The sequence below is a fragment of the Triturus cristatus genome, chromosome 10, assembly GCF_964204655.1.
Source record: "Triturus cristatus chromosome 10, aTriCri1.1, whole genome shotgun sequence".
Lineage (NCBI taxonomy): Eukaryota > Metazoa > Chordata > Amphibia > Caudata > Salamandridae > Triturus > Triturus cristatus.
This window is the reverse complement of record NC_140593.1, coordinates 1,204,151,407-1,204,171,139: the sequence shown is the minus strand read 5'-3', so window position 1 is coordinate 1,204,171,139 and position 19,733 is coordinate 1,204,151,407. Positions and strand designations below refer to the sequence as shown.

Here is a 19,733-nt window from a genome sequence, read left to right as displayed (position 1 = left end):
ATTAGAACTTACGCCCCGCCATGCAATGCTTATGACCTCACATATTACATCAGTCATGACTTGTTCTATGACATCATTAATGACATCACTGATGACATCTCAAATGGGGCCAGGTCCTGCGGCCAAATCCCCCAGCAGGCAGTCTACCCTACACTATGCAAGGCCTTTGCTGTGTGCAGTGTAAGGGTAGCCTTACGGTCCCGGGGACCACATCTTGGGTCAAATACAAGAAATACAGGAGAGAGAGAGATGCGTGGCCCTCCTCCCTGATCCTATTAGGCCCTAGATATTCCATTCCCTGGGGCGATACCAATGAAAAAGCAGAGGGGGCCGTATGGCGCCCTGTCCTCGAGTCTCATTAGGCCCTGGGACTCCATCCCCCAGGGCACTATATATTTTAAAGGGCCACCTGCCCCCCTCCCCATGCCTTATAAAGGCCTTGTGAACCCCATTCCTGAAAGCTATATATATATATAGAAATATATATATAGAAATATATATATGTGGGTGGGGAGGAGGGCTGCACGCACCTCCAGCCCTGATATGGCCATGGGACAACATCCTCAAGGTCCATATGTATTTTAAATGGGAGCGGTTCCACGTGACCCCACCCCGATCCTCTTTAAGTCCCTGCAGGCGCCTAAGCCAGGTCTGGTGGCTTAGTGGACTAATGCATCCACTGCAGGGGCCTGTGTTCGACCTCATGGTCCCAGGTTCGAATCCTGGCGGGTACACTCAGCCTTTCATCCATCTGAAGTCAATCAAATGAGTACCATTGAGTTGGGTAACAATAAACATCTGTTATTCAGCACCAAGATACCCTGTTAGGGGTGAACGTGCGCTTTACAAATACACATATTATGTAATGTTTTATTTTAAAAGGGAAGGAGCAGCATAAGGCCCTTCGCCCAAGCCAGTATAGGCCCCAGGGAGCCCACCCCCGGAGCTGACACTTACAAAAAAGGGGGAGGGGGCCACGCAGCCCCCTCACTGAGTCTCTTCAGGCCTTGGGGACTCCATCCCCAGGGGCTCCATTCATTAATATGGAGAGGGGAGTTGCTCTACCCCCTCCCCAAGCCATATTGGTCCCCTTGGACCCCATCCACTAGGGCTCACCAGTACCTCATCCCTCGAAGATCATCGCCCTCACTGTATCCCTTCCATCGCGGGCTTTCATCTTTGGTGAGCTGATTGAGGTCCTCTTGTGACTCCTGCGCCTTCAGGCCTGCGGGTCCACTCGAGGGTCTTCTTCTGCTTGGGGGGCTCGCCTTCTTGCTCAGGGCCTGCTTTGACTCTCCTGCACTTGGTGAGTCCCTTGGACCTTACTGGTTCTAACAATGGCATCTTGTAGTCTCCCACACCAGTTGTGGCTACCAAGGCTTGTTGGTGCTCCCACCGGACACCGACTACCTAGACACTGACATCCAACATGGGACAGCACATGCATGGCTTCTGGTCTTCCTCAGCATTGCCTGGTCCCCACAGCTGCAGCGACAAGGCCCTCTTCAACTCACCTGAGCTCCCTGCCCGGGGGGGGGGGGGGGGGGGTATTGGACTTCTGTGCCTCCTGATCATCTCTGAGTGGCATAAACTCTGCTTGTAGGTTCTCCTCTTCAAGAATCCATCCCTGTATTCCACCAAACATCTTAACTAACTTCTGCAGAGGCCTTTTCTCCAAAGTCTTCCATTGTCGTCTACGGGAGGTTCCGACGTCACTTCGCCCCTATGCACCTGGCTTCCCTGGTACATGTAACCTGGTTCCTTGGACATCCATGGATGTTGTGGCTCTTCAAACGTCCGTCCTCCAAAGGGTTTCTTTGAGGACCTCTGGGAAGGGTCCTTCTTCTTTAAAACTACAAACGCGACTTCTCCATAGACTTCAATTGGGCACGCAACCGCGTTTCCACTCTGCACACAGCTTCCATGGGGTTCCTGGATACTTACCTTGGATGGTTCATGGTTCTATCTGCTCCTCTGAGTCTTCTGGATCAAGTCCTGTTCTTTCTTGCAGTTCACATTCCACTTCTTTAGTATATGGTTTGGTCTACCACTGGAGACCAGTGCATAGTTGTGCTACTTACCTGATTTCTTTTGAGTATTTTCATGCATATTATTGATATCTACGGGTAGGAAATATACCAATGTGAAAGTGATTGTGTTGTGTAATAATAGACATATTTTTATAAACACTGTGTGGTTCTTTTTCATCTAATTTACACTATTTATTAAGTGTGGTAAAACAAGCAGCTTTACGCTCCTCCAAGATAGGCTTGAAGGCCGGTCTCCACAGCGAACACTTTGAGAGCCTAAGGTTATCAAAGACCACTCAAATGAGCATAGAGGTTGCCTGAATTAGTGCAAGGTGCATCACTCCTTTAAGTGTGCACCAAATGTGAAGCCAGCCTACTACATGAATTTAGACTTGAGGTACACTAGCGGTGCTATGTGTAGGTCTTTGTACTTGAACAGCAGGGATGTACAGGTTAGATCCAAGGTACAATGATAGAGCTGTGGTGAGGTACTGGAATAGCAAGGAAGCTGCCTGTCTGTACGAGGTGCTCCTGTAGAGCTGAGTATAGGTCTCACGATTGGAATACAATGATAGCTGCGGGTGATAACTAAGGTGTTTTTGGCATAAGTCTTAGTACTGCAATAGCAGGGATGCTGGCGTTTAGAAATGAGATTCTTTCAAATTGATTTACATTGGTAAAATTGTGTACTCCTCTGTACCAGTTAGCAGTGCAGGTTATGACTAAGGTGTGTTGGTGTAGATGTCTAAAGATCTTAGTACATGAACAACAGTGGACCCTGTTAGCTAGGATTGCAGTGCAATAGGGAACTGAATGACGATGCATTTGTCAAACTCACCCATATGTCAAACTTTCCGGGAAAAAAGCGCTCAGGAATGCGGCCGGCATACAGGCCCACAGCTATGAGGTACAGCATGGCCACGATCATCATCCCTCCCAGCTGGGTTGGTTTAGCCGCTTCCATGATGTCCCCAGAAGTCACCAGGAAGTGTATGAATGGTATTAACCCACTGAAGGACAGACCCACGAACACTCCTTGAAAGGAAACAAGAGAGAAAGGTCAGTCAAAAGGTTAAAAGAGCATAGTCTATACCAGCCAAGAACAACATGTGCCAATTAAGTATGGAGGATTCAGGCTCAGCGTGCCCACAACCACACACCTGTACTGAAATGTATAAACCTGCTCAAACACTGGAGTTCAATAGGGGACCGAAGATTAGTGAGTTCCCAAGACCTTTCCACAACAAGCGGAGAAGTGGATGGATGGCAGAAGAACCAAAATCATTTGCTCTCGACCAGCGGTCGAAGTGGGGAAAAAAAGTAGGGGAACTGTGGGTAGAGAATCAGAGGGCAGGAATAACCTGAGGAATGGGTCAGTGGGCGGAGTCAAAGGTGAGGCAGGAAGAGCAAAACATCTTAATTTTTAATATTTGTTTGGCATTTCACTGACCAGTTACAGCCTGTAAGTTATTGAATTCAACCAATTGATGCATATGTTTATTTAAGGTTTAATATGATTTATTGATATTAAAATACATTCACAAAATGGGATACGATTCCAACTCCAGAATGTCACAAATACCCTTAAAAGTAGCATCACATGCCATTTGTCTCCAAGTCATGCAGTTTCTGTCATCAGAACTTCTCCCTTTTTCCTCAAGAGCAGTTCAAACATGTAAGTTAAAATATCCTAGTCTACAAATGTATTCCTCATAATCGTGGCTCTGACATATTTGCCACATAATACATCATCTGCTGCAAAATCTGATGATTTTAACAAAAAAAATTGTTTGTAGCTCAAACGGATCAAAAGTTACTAAAAAATGTGACTTGTGTTAATGCGAATTGGAGGGAGCTCTTTGCCAAGTTTGACTGGTCACCTTTCTCACTGCTGCATTTGTATGTTACACTGGTGCTAATGAGGCAAAATCTTTACAGAAACTGTCAGTATGTGTAAAAATGTCAACATAATAATGTACCATATTACAGCCATTTTTTGTTGCATAATTTAGTCAACACTGCGACATAATTTCGTCCTCCATTGCTGCATAATTCCAGTGGCCCCGAAGCAGGCAGAACATGTTAAAAGTGCTTGTGCATGAAGCAGAGAGCAGTGAAGTTTGCTGACTTACATTGGTGTGCCTGCAAATCCTGCTTTGCCGATCCCTGGTGAGTTGCACCACTACTACTGAAACAAGGCCAATGGAGGTACCAATGGGTGAGGCACACGGCCTCAAGGATCCTGTGACCTCAGTGACAGAGTCACTGTCGCTCTAGAGTGTGCTGCTTCGAAAGGCTTGCTCGCAAGACTGGAGGTAAACTTCAGTAAGGAGTGTGGTGGACAGGCCTTTAAGGTTATAACCCACACGTGCCACCAATAGGGTCCGCCTGCTGGTGCTAAGACACCACAGCTTCTATGGTCTAGCTGGGCCTTCTAAGGTCTAGCATGGGAATGTGCTCCCTCAGGAGACTGGTCTGGTGGACTGATAATGAAGGCTGCGCCAGGTTCCCCAGTTCCAAATTCTGCAACTCTGACCATAGTGCCGCATCCTCTCCCCACTGAGCACCATACTGCCCCACTGAGTGAAACTCGCACTGCCTTAAGCTACAATCCAATTGTGCCCCACTATAAACACCTAGACTCAATTCAAATTATGCACTAGACAAGAATGCTGCCTAAAAACAAAAAGTAACAACATCCTTGAAAAAGCAAATACTCATAGTGAATGCAAGATTAGGTAAAGCATGAGAAATGTAAGCAGGAACCACATGGTTACCTTAACGCTTTTACACTCATTATTCAGAAATCCATTAGTGTTTTTGCCTGAAAAGTTAAGGAAATGACTACAGGTCCTGGAAGGGACCCGTTTCAATGTCCATTGCTTATATCATTACAAAATGTAAGCAGTATGGTTTAAAAAGACCACATTCCTGAACACAGAACAGCAGTACACATTTTATAAACTAAAATAATGAACTCCACACATCAACCAGGTATTGCAGTACCTTCGGAAATGGTGCACTTGCCTGCCCGGGGAAAACAATGCTCTTCAAAGAAAGATTGAGAAAATGAAAGTTACACTTCACTAGCAAACTCTGTAAAGTGGAGCTAATGAGTTTGGGTGTGAATAAAACTAATCTGGCCACTTTACGACCACTCTGTCTTGCTTTATTTAGTTATTTATTTTTCGTATTTTTAACCTTTTTTTAGGTCTTGCCTGACCCAGCGCATGCGCTGGTCTGGCCAGACTTTTTGAGAGGGCTCCAAAAAGTGCTACCAGGCCAGCCTAGAGCTACAGTGCATGTGCGCAGGCACGCGCGCCGCGCTTGACCGCGATTACTTTCACTTTCGCGGCCGCACGGCATAGCCAATAGGTCTCGCTTTTGGGACCTTATAAGTATAGAGTTATGCAACTGTTGCATGGCTAAACACTTATAAGGTCCCAAAGGCAAGATCTATTGGCTATACCAATGCTTGTTTCTCTTTGTCCCGAAGCTGCACTTTGGAGTAGAAGAAAGTCAGAAAAGGACGACATTTCCAGCAAAAGTGTTTCTTTATTTCTTTTATTTTACAGAGTTTTATATAGCACGAACTTGACTAGAAGGTATCGGGTATCAGAGCGCTTTACATAGTACCAGTTGCGTTACATGAGGACATTCATTTTTAAGTGAGATTGAGTGATTTGCCCAGAATCACAGGATGTTCAGCGTTATTGCCGAGACTCGAATCCGGTTCCCCAGATTCGAGGTCAACCGCCCTAGCCATTAGGCCAACTCCTCTCCTCTTTATATTTTGGATCCATTTCACAGGGGAACGAATAAAGGAAAGGAGAGGGTAAGAGCCATTTCCTGAAGTCAGGGTTTACATTCAGCAAGTGAGGAGGAGCGAGACAGACAGAAAGAGAGGGAATAAGAGCAAAAGGAAGAAAGGGGGGGCAGCTGCCAGCGGCAGAGCAGGAGAAGTGGGCACTGTCCTTGTTTTCTCTGGGCAAAGAAGAAAAGGGAGCGTACTCTATGGCCAAACCTTATCTTATAGGCCTTGGCTATTTCTGCCATCCTCGGTCACCTTTTTAAAATAAAAAAGTAGCGGAACGGATTCTATTAAATTTAAAAAGTAGGGGCATGCCGTGCCCTGCCGATCCAACCCACTTTGACCACTGACTGCTCTCGAAACTGAAAATAAATCACCCTAAAGTTGGTATGCCAAATAACTTCAGACATAGGCTATGCTGCATTCACATTTTTTTCTCTATCCATAAACATTCACTTCTATGCCTAAGCATCCGAGATCTCATGCTATTTGGTTCAATAAATGCTAAGGACCGGCAAAAAAATCCAAAATATGAGCACAATTCTGGCTCTCATGGAAGACATCAAAACACTACTCACACAGGAAAAACAAATACCTTTCCATCGAAGCACACCAATGGAGTAGTGTGCAAGTTGTCCGCAAACATGCTTCAGGGCCTTGTTAAGCATATGAAACCGTATATAAGTGCAACCACAGAACAATACAAGAAAAATCTAACAGAAAAATAGAAAAAGACTGTCCTTCAGAAGCAGTTACGACAGGTCTACTCAAAAACAGCAGGGGTCAAATCTGTTAAGGCTCGAGTATTAATATGTGCTCCTTCAGTGAACCTATAAAGCAAATAGATAGACAGGAAACTAACCCACAATGGAGGGGCACACTGTCCATGTTCTAAAGTGCAGTAGTAGAGTCCTCCGGTTGCAAAAAGTGACCCATTTTACATTCGAGTTCTGCATTTGTGGGTGAACCTGTGAGGAACGAACGGGGCCCGCTCACAAGTCCATGCTTTGTTTCATCCTACTAATAATTGCAGCTCATGCTTTTTACACAAGACTACAATTGTTTCAATAAATGTTTAAAACGCCAATTTGCATCTTTCTTGTGTCTCCCGTGGACATGCCTGAGTGACAACGGAAGGGTAGATCTGTTTCCAAGATTTCCTTAGGGAATTAGGGAGGTGTTCACAGGTTGCAGATACCCTCTGGTACCCTGGTAAGGTTAGGGTCCAGATGGGGCACTGTGAGCTAGCTAGGAATTAGGCCAACATACTCGGATGATATGTGTTGACTCAGTCCCCATATTCTGACAGTTATGTTGTCCGGATACACAGTCCCACTCAATTAGTAGGCACCATATGACAATTTGGTTGTGTGTTATTCTGCTGTTTTGCTCAGCATATCTTACTAAAGATCATTTAGGTAATTTGCAGTGGTGTGCCACCTTCATACAAAATAATCCTGCCTGTTGTAACTAACAGCCTAGTTGTGACTTCATCAGGACTCCAACACAGTAAAAATATAGATGCCCAGTGACACGGAAGCGGATTTGACATGTGACTTAAAATGGTACTCTGGAAAAGGGGGAGTGGCTACCTAGTCTTGAGGACGGTAGAGTCTTCTCAGCCGCTGTGAGCATCTTCTGTATTCTACCTTTCTGACTTTGTGACCACCTCAGTGATGAAATCTGGGGCTGATAGCGTCCATCAGGACATGTCACTGTGTGGCCACTCCACAAGAGGGTTGCCTTTATATCAATTCTTGTGAAGGCATTCTCTAGTAAGGTGACCCTGCAAATAAAAGGGTGGCTAGGTGCACATCCTCACTCTAGTTACTAACGGAACTCCACCCCCATTCATGTTGCACAAGAGGACATATTCAGAGCAAAGGGCAATAAACAGAAAGGGACTGCACCTACAGGTTCTGGGTAAATGCAGAGGAGGTTTGTCACCAGGTGTCTGTCCTTCCTCTGGTGATATAAGCAGGGCTTTAGTTCCCCACAGAATCAGACACTTCCTGTTATGGGATATAAAAAGGGCTCAGTCTGCAGACTGTTGGTTGCTCCCATATCCAGGGAACCTAGAGATGGCTTCAGAGCACACCACTGTCTGACCTTACCCTGTATTCAGATGTCTTGATTTACCATCAGTACACTATAAATGCACCTTGTGATGTACTCTTTGATACTGATATATTGCTAACCTACAGACAAGCAGGCACATATCAGAATCCCTGTGAATGTGTACTACATGCTATTCCACATATGTAATCATCATAGTAGTTTCATACTAATTCGGGGTCTGAGGAACCCTTGGGTGTGCATCATTCTCTCATTCAAAGTTGACTTGGTGCTTGGTACTCGGAGATGTTTAGTTATAGTGCTTGATTCAGTATAGTAACAGCAATTAAAATCGAACCACAAGACCTCCTGAAAGCTTGGGATAACCCTCATTCAGAGTGCACACAGATATTCACTCTGCACCTCATTCTCTCAACCCTAGTGGCTCACACACTCGCAAATTAACATCCTTTTGCACTTCATCATAGGTAGGAATATTTGTTCTCTAAAGGATGATATAGCACCCATCAGTGTCCAACACCATCTCTGGGATAGTTGTCCAATAGGTGGTGAGGTGGTAAAACGGTCATGCGAGGAGGTGTGAGGTAAATTTCTCCTGTACTTATCTTGGGCCCATCAATATATTGAGCACAGCCTGTGAATTGTGATTCTCCTAATAACATGACAAGAGAATCTGGATTTCATTAAAGACCCGGAGGCTAACACTATGCATATTTCTTTTAATGCTAACTCCGAGCAGCCACTTAGAAGCAATACATCACAAAGTGAAACAGATCTAGAATAGAATCTTCCAGATGTTTAATAGCCATGCACATAGAATAGTCTGCCTCTTTCAAATGTGAGTTATTAAGGTAAGTTTTTTTCTGTATAACTTTTTTCTTTAGTTTTTCTTTATGCATTCCAGACAGGTAGAACAACGAAGATTGATGGATAGAACAACGAAGATTGGATGAAGGGAAAACTGAGTTAATTCTTTCAGAACATCTTCCTTGCAGATACAGCAGTATAGGAGAAGTTATCTGAAATAAGAGAGAGTATTAGTGTTCTATTGTCATGCAACTAGAAAAGGTGTAATGTTAAAAGCGGCATGTTATATTACACATTTTTAACAATCCTTTGAAAAAAGGTAGTACAAAACTTTCAATAGTACATTCAATAAAGGTTGTACCAAACTTGCAACAATACTTTGAATAAAGCTTGTGTCATAAATTATGCATCTATTATTCAGTATTTCATTTATCCACTCGTGAGAGGGAATGGGCGGGATAATGTTAGTCTCCGTGTCTTTAATGAAATCCAGATTCTCTTGTCATGTTATTAGGAGAATCGCAATTTCATTACAAGACCAGAGGCTACCATTCTGAATGTTGGTAGTTTTGTAACACTACATCTGACATATGTTCAAAAGGTTTACAACAGTGTTTAGCAAAGGTGTTAGAATTTGACCAATCAACTGCTTTAAGGATATTGTCTAGTTTACCCCCTTTCCAAAAGGACTGGCTAGCCATAGCGCCCCTTATTGAGTGTGTCTGGAACCTTTTTAGGTCAATAACAGCTGATTGCATTGCATATTTAACCCCTCTTGCTATAGAAGCTGATGTTATGGGTTTAAAGGGTTTTACAAACGAGATAAGCAATTGGTAAACACCATGCGCTCGATGTTCGTTCATTCTTGCATCATATTCTTTCACACAATCTACCGACACAACGTTTTTTGCATGTGTTAAACCTTGGATAGAAAATTGTATCTGACATAGTCTTAGTTCTTTTAATAATCTTTAAATTGACACCAAAGGTTTCATAGGCTTTGTTAGCTATTTCCAGTGCTTTAACGTCGTATACCCTAGGGCAGGAGATTAGACAGAGTAGAGAGGCTAGTTTTATGGAGAGTCGCTTTTTATATAGGTATCTGTTTTCAGGCCAGTTAGTGAAAAGGTCAAGTAGTAACTTAACATCCCAGAGGGTTTCCTATTTAGGTTTAGGTGGTCTGCTTAGTCTGATACTTTTCATAATTGAGAAAATTGTTGCATTTTTTCCTATGGTCTTGCCATTTATTAGCGCGTGGCCTGCCGAAGTAGCAATTAATTGATCTGTAAGAAAGCCTTCTCTCAAATTGTTCAACTAAGAAGTTTACTACGTATACGATAGGAGCCTACACGAAATCCAGGTTCCTCTCCAGGCACCAACGTGCCCAAGTTCTCCAGATGCCATTGTATCTATCATTGGGTACTAGGAGCCCAAGACTCTTGGAGGAGTATAGTAGCCTGTCTCGAAAGGTTTGTGATTTCATTAGATTTCCTGACACTTTCCAGGCAAGAAGGTTTAAAGTCCCTGTCTGGACTAGCGGATGTTCCCATCTGTCTATATCTCTTAAAAGGCCTTCTGTGGCTGGAAGTGGAAAGGGTACTTCGCAGGCTAATTTCAAGCTCGTCGGGAACCACGGCTGGCAGGGCCAGACGGGGGTTATTAGTACTAAGGCGCATTGGTCTTGTCTCACCTTCTGAAGGACTCGCTGGATCATTTCAAAGTGGGGAAATGCATATGCTCGAATTCTTTTCCATGGTTGTAGAAAGGCATTGACAGACTGAGCGCCGAGGTCTGGCACCAGCTGAAATATTTCTGCAGTTGGAATGTCAGTCTGATTGCGAAAAGATCTACTTCCAGAGGGCCCCAGAACTGATTTAGGGTTCTGAAGACTTTCACGTTGGGTTTCCAGTCGCTGTGGTCTAAGAGGAATCTCAAATTCCAGTCTATAGTGATTTTGTTTTTCCCGGTAAATATTCTGATTTTATGGTATCTTGTGTTCTAGACAGAACATCCAAAGTTTTTTGGCTAGATGCGATAGGTCTAAGGATTTTGTGCCTCCTAAGCAATTTATGTGTGCCACAGCTGATATGTTGTCCATTTTTAGAATAACCGATCTGCCTTGTAGGGATTGTTTAAAGCTCATCAGGGAGTAAAGGCCAGCAGTTGATTCTAGGTAGTTTATGTGGTTTGAGCTCTCTGTATAGGACCATAGACCTCCTGTGTTATGGTTCTGTTAGCATGCACCCCAGCCATGAAGGCTTGCTTCTGACTCTTGAATGAATTCTGGGGCGTTTTCGGAGATGGCCTTGCCGTTCCAGGCATCTAGATTCTCTAGCCACCAGATCAGTTCTGATTTGGCTTCGTGGTCTAGAGTTACTTTGTCTCTATACCATAAACCAGCACAGTGGGCTTTCGTCTTCACCCTTTGAAGGGCTCGATAATGTAAAGGTCCTGGAAAGATAGGTTGGGTAGAAGATTATAGGAGGCACAGGAGTCTGGCTAGTTCTCTTAGGGATAAGAGCTCTCGCTTTAATACAAGTCGTATTTTTCTGCATATTTTCCGGATCTTCTTGGGTAGAAGCAAAAGTGATTTTACTGTGTCTATTGTGAATCCCAAGAATTCCAGAGACTTCGAGGTAGTCATGATAGAGTTTTCTCGGTTTATTATGAAACGAAGGCTCTCTATGAGATTTACTGCTGTAATCAGGTCTTGAAGAATATGATAGTGGTGTTGGGACATAATGAGAATGTAGTCGAGATAGTCAATCAGTCGTATCCCTCTTTCTCTCAAGAAGGATGCTATAGCTCTCATTACCGTGGTGAAACACCATGGAGCAGATAATAGCCCAAAGGGGAGAGCCTGTAGTTGGAATAGACAACAGTTCCATGTGAATTGGAGGTAAGGTTAGAATTCTGAGGCCATGGGGATTGTGAGGTAGGCATCTTTCAAATCTAACTTCACTAGCCAGTTTTTTCTAGAAGAATGTCCCTGAGGAGGTAGATAACCTCCATTCTGAAGTGCCTGTAGATGAGAGATTTGTTCAATTCTCTCAGGTTTATGACTGGTCTCCAATCCTTGTCTTTTTTCTCTACCAGAAAGAGATTGTTTACGAATTTCATATGTTCCCAGGGTACTTCTATGATAGCTTCTTTCTTTATCATTGACATTACCTCTTCCTCTACTCTTTGTTGTTGTTCTGTGGTCAGTACTATGTTTCTTGGCGATGAGGATTGTGTCAGTGTTTTCGAAAATTCTATTTTGAAGTTTTGAATGGTTTCTAAAACCCATGGGTCTTGTGTAATTGTTTTCCAAGTCTGTAAAAAGAATCTGAGTCGACCTCCCACTTTTTCCTGGACATAAGAAGAAGAATGAGGGGTGTTGATACTCACTCTGGGAATTACTGGAGCCTTGTCCTCGTGCTCTGAATTCTCTTGAGCGGTAGGGTCTTCCTCTTTGGGGGTAGAATGGTGGGGGGGAATTTCGCTTGGTATGTGTGACCGATTCCTAGTTGTCTATAATAGGGTCGTTGCTAAGCACATCCGGTAGGACGACCCCCTCTGCCGGCCCTGACAAAAACACTAGGGTTAAATACTCGACGCATGCTGTTTTGCGCCTTGTCTAGGGCTGTGAAGGTTGCGACATATTTGCCTAAGTTCTTCATCATGTCTTCTCCGAATAGGAGTACTATGGGGTTAGCTGAGTGTTCTTTATCAGCCATGTCGCTTAGTTTAGGATTAATCTTGGTCAGGACTACTAATTGCCTCTCTGCATTTATCCATGCATTCACATTCTCCAATAAGATCCAGGTTTTCTGACTCCATCCTCTTAGTAGATCTAGATTTAACCGTGTCCTGTTAATGTGGCTCTCCTCCACCATATCGATTATTCTGGTCAGCGGGCCTAAAATATCAAGCATGCGATCCTGGCAGGCCTTCAAAGACCTTTCCATGCCCTTCCTGGGGTCTCTACCCAGTTTGAATAGGAGCTTGATTAACTCTGGGTCGAGGTTGGGTTTGAGGCATACCTTTTCTTGAACCACTGGTCTGGGAAATTCTGCCCTTAGGAAGTTTAGTGTTTCTCTTTCTAGAGGATTCCTAATCCATCTTTTAAAGAATTTAGCTACATGATCTTGGGGCCTCCATTCTGACTCCTCGAGTGTCTGATGTTGTATGGCAAGAACATCTTCTCCCCCAGTGGGCTGGTTACAATTTCTTTAGAGGAAGAAGGTATTTCTTCCTCTGATAGGGCTCATCCTGGTCAAGGATGTATTCATCCAGTGGGCTCATGTGTTGGTCCCCTTGTGGTTTAGTTTCAAGATCTTGTGCATCATGATGAGCACTTAGATATTTTGTGCCGCTTTGGACACCCTAATAGATTGTGCTGCTTAGGACACCTGATACTTTTGAGGTGCGTAGACCTCCCTTATAGCTTGAGGTGCTTAGACCTCCTTTATATGATGAGGTGCGTAAAGCTCCTAACATATTTGAGGTGCTTGGACCTCCCAATGTGCTAATGGGGCTTGTTCTTTCAATGTTGTTATTTTTCTTTGATGTTTTGCCCCTTTGTTTATATTCCCCATTATGGCCTTTCTGGTACTCAATAGTACCATCTTCTTCTTCAATCAGAGGTCTTTTGGTTGACATGACTGGTTGAGTGTTTCGCGCATGCAGGAGCGCATTTCTTGTTTAATAAACTTTTTAAATTATTTCATTATTGATATTAGGGGTAGGTACCTCAAGATCTTCTGATTCTACATCAGACATGATAGATTCTAGGCTTTCTTATGGGTTGTAGAACTCACTTATATATATGGGTGGTTTTAGAAGGCGGTTAAGGATAAGTTACTTAACTGTAATCCTAGTTCTCTTCCAGTGGTATATTCATCAAAGTCATAAGAAGTGAATAGTCCTGCCCACGTGCTGGGACCCCGGAGCAATAACAAATTATATGCATATACCTACATATATATATATATTATCTACTGGCGGTCGCCAGTAGATAGCTATAGTTAGGACCGAGTTCCCATAGGAAATCAGAAAGTTCTATTTTGAATAACTTTGGCATCGGTTGACGAATCCTCGCGAAATTTTCAAAACTAATGGGGCGCTCCGCTCAGCTCCTACCCTGAAAGTCCCGGGGTGATTTGTCAAGCGGGGGCTGAGAAAAAAGGGGGGTCCCAAAACGCGTTTTCCCCATGCATTTTCCCATAGGTCCTTTAGTCGAAGGTACAGCCCGAACGGCTGAACAGAATTACTTGAAATTTGGCAAAGAGGTAGTCCTCAGGTCAGGCATGTGCCTTTTGCATATATGGTGTCAATCTGTTCAGTAGTTCCTGAGAAAATTGCAGTTAAAAGTACATAAATATCTATAAGCGCGCACCATAACGTGCGCGAGCGTAATTCTGATTGGTGGTTACATGTCAGTAAACATTCGAATCGGTCGAAATCAGGAAGTGTCGGCCGCCATTTTGTGTGTGACAGTGAAAAAGAAAGGTGGAGAACGTGAAAAGGGGGCAGGGTAGAGAGTTCCTGACCCCCTAGCCTTTGTCAGGGGTTCCCTGAAGGACCCCGAAGGGTGAAAAAAACATGTTATTTTTTTTTCAAAAAATCGCGGGGTGCGCGCACCGTGCGCGCACAGTGAAAAACCCTTAAAAAAAAAACCATTTTAAACGAGCCATTCCATATTACAGGATACAGTCAATCTATAACTATATACATAGGTAGTTTATTGTAAAATAAATATATAAAAAAAATATAATAATACATACATAAATTAGCATTTAAAAAGCCTTACAAATTCACTTAAAAAACCATAGGTTTCACACATGTTATAGTTAGCTGGACATTTCACTCGTAAAAAACCATTGAAATTCCCCCGTTATAGTTAGTTCAGATAACTATAACTCGCGCGACCGTCACTCTATCACAAGGATGATGTCATCAGTGATGTCATGAGTGATGTCACTGACCATGTCATGAGTGATGTAATATGTGACGTCATCAGCAGTGGATTGCGGGCGCGCGAGTTATAGTTATCATAGCGATGGCCTCTGAGGAAGAAAGCAGAGACGTTCGAAACGCGTAAGGCGAATCGCATGCTGGCTGTGTGATTGATACCATGAACTGAACTTACCTGTATCCTGAAATTAAAGGCTTGCCACCTTTAGTGTGCATTTGAGTGCTTCTCAATTTGAGGGACTGGCAATAGAGCGTTGATTTATGGCGGCGACCCGGCCGTCGAGTGAGCACCACCCCATGAAGATGGGGGCCTGGCGGCAGAGCATTTGTAACGCCGGTAAGTGGTATGCACACTAGGAATTGAAGGCAAGCGCAGTTTGCGGTGGCCCATCCATGGGCTTGAAATGTTTCACAGAAATTAATGCACCATTTGAGGTAGGATTTTTCGGGACTCCAATATCCACAATGCCTACGGTGAATGGACCGGCCCATCTGGGGGCGTGATCGGGCAGTGATTAATGGAGACCGGAGCATGTATTCATCATAACGATGGCCTCTGAGGAAGAAAGCAGAGACTTTCGAAACGCGTAAGGCGAATCTCATGCTGGCTGTGTGATTGATACCACGAACTGAACTTACCTGTATCCTGAAATTAAAGGCTTGCCACCTTTAGTGTGCATTCGAGTGCTTCCCAATTGGAGGGGCTGGCAATAGAGCATTGATTTATGGCGGCGACCCGGCCGTCGAGTGAGCACCACCCCATGAAGATGGGGGCCTGGCAGCAGAGCATTTGTAACGCCGCTAAATGGTATGCACACTAGGAATTGAAGGCAAGCACAGTTTGAGGTGGCCCATCCATGGGCTTGAAATGTTTCACAGAAATTAATGCACCATTTGAGGTAGGATTTTTCGGGACTCCAATATCCACAATGCCTACGGTGAATGGACCGGCCCATCTGGGGGCGTGATCGGGCAGTGATTAATGGAGACCGGAGCATGTATTCATCATAGCGATGGCCTCTGAGGAAGAAAGCAGAGACTTTCGAAACGCGTAAGGCGAATCGCATGCTGGCTGTGTGATTGATACCACAAACTGAACTTACCTGTATCCTGAAATTAAAGGCTTGCCACCTTTAGTGTGCATTCGAGTGCTTCTCAATTGGAGGGCCTGGCAATAGAGCGTTGATTTATGGCAGCGACCTGGCCGTCGAGTGAGCACCACCCCATGAAGATGGGGGCCTGGCGGCAGAGCATTTGTAACGCCACTAAATGGTATGCACACTAGGAATTGAAGGCAAGCGCAGTTTGCGGTAGCCCATCCATGGGCTTGAAATGTTTCACATAAATTAATGCACCATTTGAGGTAGCATTTTTCGGGACTCCAATATCCACAATGCCTACGGTGAATGGACCGGCCCATCTGGGGGCGTGATCGGGCAGTGATTAATGGAGACCGGAGCATGTATTCATCATAGCAATGGCCTCTGAGGAAGAAAGCAGAGACTTTCGAAACGCGTAAGGCGAATCGCATGCTGGCTGTGTGATTGATACCACGAACTGAACTTACCTGTATCCTGAAATTAAAGGCTTGCCACCTATAGTGTGCATTCGAGTGCTTCTCAATTGGAGGGACTGGCAATAGAGCATTGATTTATGGCGGCGACCCGGCCATCGAGTGAGCACCACCCCATGAAGATGGGGGCCTAGCGGCAGAGCATTTGTAACGCCGCTAGATGGTATGCACACTAGGAATTGAAGGCAAGCGCAGTTTGCGGTGGCCCATCCATGGGCTTGAAATGTTTCACAGAAATTAATGCACCATTTGAGGTAGGATTTTTCGGGACTCCAATATCCACAATGCCTACGGTGAATGGACCGGCCCATCTGGGGGCGTGATCGGGCAGTGATTAATGGAGACCGGAGCATGTATTCATCATAGCGATGGCCTCTGAGGAAGAAAGCAGAGACTTTCGAAACGCGCAAGGCGAATCGCATGCTGGCTGTGTGATTGATACCACGAACTGAACTTACCTGTATCCTGAAATTAAAGGCTTGCCACCTATAGTGTGCATTCGAGTGCTTCTCAATTGGAGGGACTGGCAATAGAGCGTTGATTTATGGCGGCGACCCGGCCATCGAGTGAGCACCACCCCATGAAGATGGGGGCCTGGCGGCAGAGCATTTGTAACGCCGCTAAATTGTATGCACACTAGGAATTGAAGGAAAGCGCAGTTTGCGGTGGCCCATCCATGGGCTTGAAATGTTTCACAGAAATTAATGCACCATTTGAGGTAGGATTTTTCGGGACTTCAATATCCACAATGCCTACGGTGTATGGACCGGCCCATCTGGGGGTGTGATCGGGCAGTGATTAATGGAGACCGGAGCATGTATTCATCATAGCGATGGCCTCTGAGGAAGAAAGCAGAGACTTTCGAAACGCGTAAGGCGAATCGCATGCTGGCTGTGTGATTGATTTGTCAAAAACAACAGGGTTATACCCAAATCACCCTATGATACCTGGGTATAAGGGACAATATATATATATGTATGAAGAAAAGTATCACGGAAAAAATATATCTAACAATCGTTCATGAGAAGAGCACATTTAATTACCCCTTCAAGAATATCAAATAATCATATAGAATACATCTGGCATCATTTACAATATATCACAAGAAAACAGGCGTTTATACAATGAAAGATACAAACACATATATCACACAACATCAATTAAATGTATAACACACACCAATTAACCCAAAAGCAAACAATTTTCATCAGTGTCCCCTTCTAAATATAGCACTTCCGAGGCTGCTCACTCGATATCGAGGAAACGTTCTTATAAAACGCTGCTCGCGCTTCTATTCTGGTCCTTTCCTCGATATCGAGTGAGCAGCCTCGGAAGTGCTATATTTAGAAGATACATTTGTCATTCAACCCCTGTCCTGAAGAGGCCTCAAGTTTTCTTTGGCTGAAACGTGGTCACGTCAACAGATATTGGATGGAGGAGTCACCTGAGCTTCAGTGATTCACAGACTGTCGTTGGGACACCTGAAATAACGTTTGGGTCATAGTTGCCCTCATTGCTTGTGTTCCCCATTTTTAGTTTGACTACCTCCAAGTGGTCCGCCTGATACTTAGAAGGGGACACTGATGAAAATTGTTTGCTTTTGGGTTAATTGGTGAACGGCTGTGTGATTGATACCACAAACTGAACTTACCTGTATCCTGAAATTAAAGGCTTGCCACCTATAGTGTGCATTCGAGTGCTTCTCAATTGGAGGGACTGGCAATAGAGCATTGATTTAGGACACACATATATAGGTACCAAACATATATACATATGCAGCCTAAAACCATATTACTAGGCTCAAATATGCCAATATTGCATTGTACATTTTGTACATTTGAGATAAAGAAAACATACACCATGATATTTTCATGATACAGAGAAACACTGCTTTCAGTTTGTTTTGAAAACACAGCCCTTATTTTCAAAGGTAAAAAGGCAAGCTCATAGAGGCAGATTAGCCTAGAGAGGCTGCATACAGAAGAGTTGGAGGAAACTGGCACCTTGCCTTTAAGACCTCCAGGAACCTCCAGGCTCCCATCATGCCCCACAGGTGACAGTTAGATCAGTTTTTTTGGACGGCGTAGAACAGTGTAAGCACAGCATGGGTAACAGATACATATTTATAGACATGGTATTCGTCCGGGGAGGAGGGAGGGTTGCTTATGACTTTTATGAGTATAACCCTGGAAGAGAACTAGGATTATAGGTAAGTAACTTATCCTTCTCTTCCAGGGGATACTCATCAATAGTCATAAGCACTGAATAGAATGGCAAGCTCACCCCTATACCCTGCAGACGAATACCAGCATATCATAACCTGTTAACAAAACTTTTATTACCCAAAGAAGTTTCTCAAGGATGCTTGTCCAAACCGAGCATCTGCTTGAGTATCAGAATCAAGGCAGTAATGGCGTGCGAAAGTGTGAACCGAACGCCATGTGGCTGCTTTACATATTTCCTGAATAGGTACATTTCTAAGCATCGCTATTGTAGCGGCTTTGCCCCTTGTAGAATGAGCTCCCGGCTTGCACGGGAGCTGCTTGTGTGCCAGCTGATAGAATAACATGATACATGACACTATCCATCTAGCAATGGACCTTTTAGAGGCAGAAAAACCAGTGTTCAATGGACCATAATTAACAAAAAGCTGGTCTGCCTTTCGTACACTCTTTGCTTTATCTAGATTGTTCGCATGGAAAATGAGATAAGGTTCTGTAGAGCACATGGCTTGTATCTCACTCACCCTGCGAGCAGATGTGATTGCCACGAGAAATGCACTCCTCCACGAAAGATGTTGAAGGGAGGCTTTGCGGATAGGTTCGAATGGTGGACCCATTAACTTAGAGAGGACCACATTAAGCTCCCAGAAAGGGGATAGAGCCCTAACGGGTGGGTAGACCTTTGTTAGACCCTCCAGGAAGTCCTTAACAACTGGCATTTGGAAGAAAGAAGCCTGAGTGGGGGGACTTTCTATATGCTGTAATCACTGCTAGGTGCACCTTTAGGGAGGGATATTGCAAACCTGCTTTGGCCAAATACAGTAAGTAGGGTAACAGTACCTATTTCTGACCTCGAATAGGACCATGACCCTCAGCAGTACACCACATGTAAAAACGCTTCCACTTAAAAGCATAAGACTTTCTCGTAGAAGGTCTCCGTGCCTCCTTCAAGATCTGCATGCAGGCTTGACAGAGACCTAAATGTCCATATTGGATGAACTCAGGTGCCATGCTGCTAACCTCAGGGATGGCAGATTGGGATGGAACACCTTGCCGCCCGCCTTGGTCAGCAGATCCAGATGACATGGCAACCTCCTGCGTGGTACTTTGGACAGATGAAGAAGGTCTGAGTACCACCACTGGCGAGGCCATTCTGGTGCAACCAGGATCATCTCTGTCTTGTATTCGTGCAGTTTGTTGATCACCAGGGGAATGAGGGGGACTGGTGGAAAAGCGTAGAGTAATGTCTCTGACCA

The 19,733-nt window shown here is 44.4% G+C and overlaps 1 protein-coding gene across 1 annotated transcript in view; it reads right to left on the bottom strand.

The window, feature by feature from the left end:
• The window catches only part of LOC146797065 (adiponectin receptor protein 2-like), a 324,514-nt gene that overhangs the window by 110,992 nt on the left and 193,789 nt on the right, over window positions 1–19,733 (bottom strand). The window contains exon 5 of the mRNA XM_085631498.1: window positions 2,869–3,065. Within this exon, the coding sequence (XP_085487624.1) occupies window positions 2,869–3,065 (197 nt within the window). The remainder of the gene's footprint in view (window positions 1–2,868; window positions 3,066–19,733) is intronic.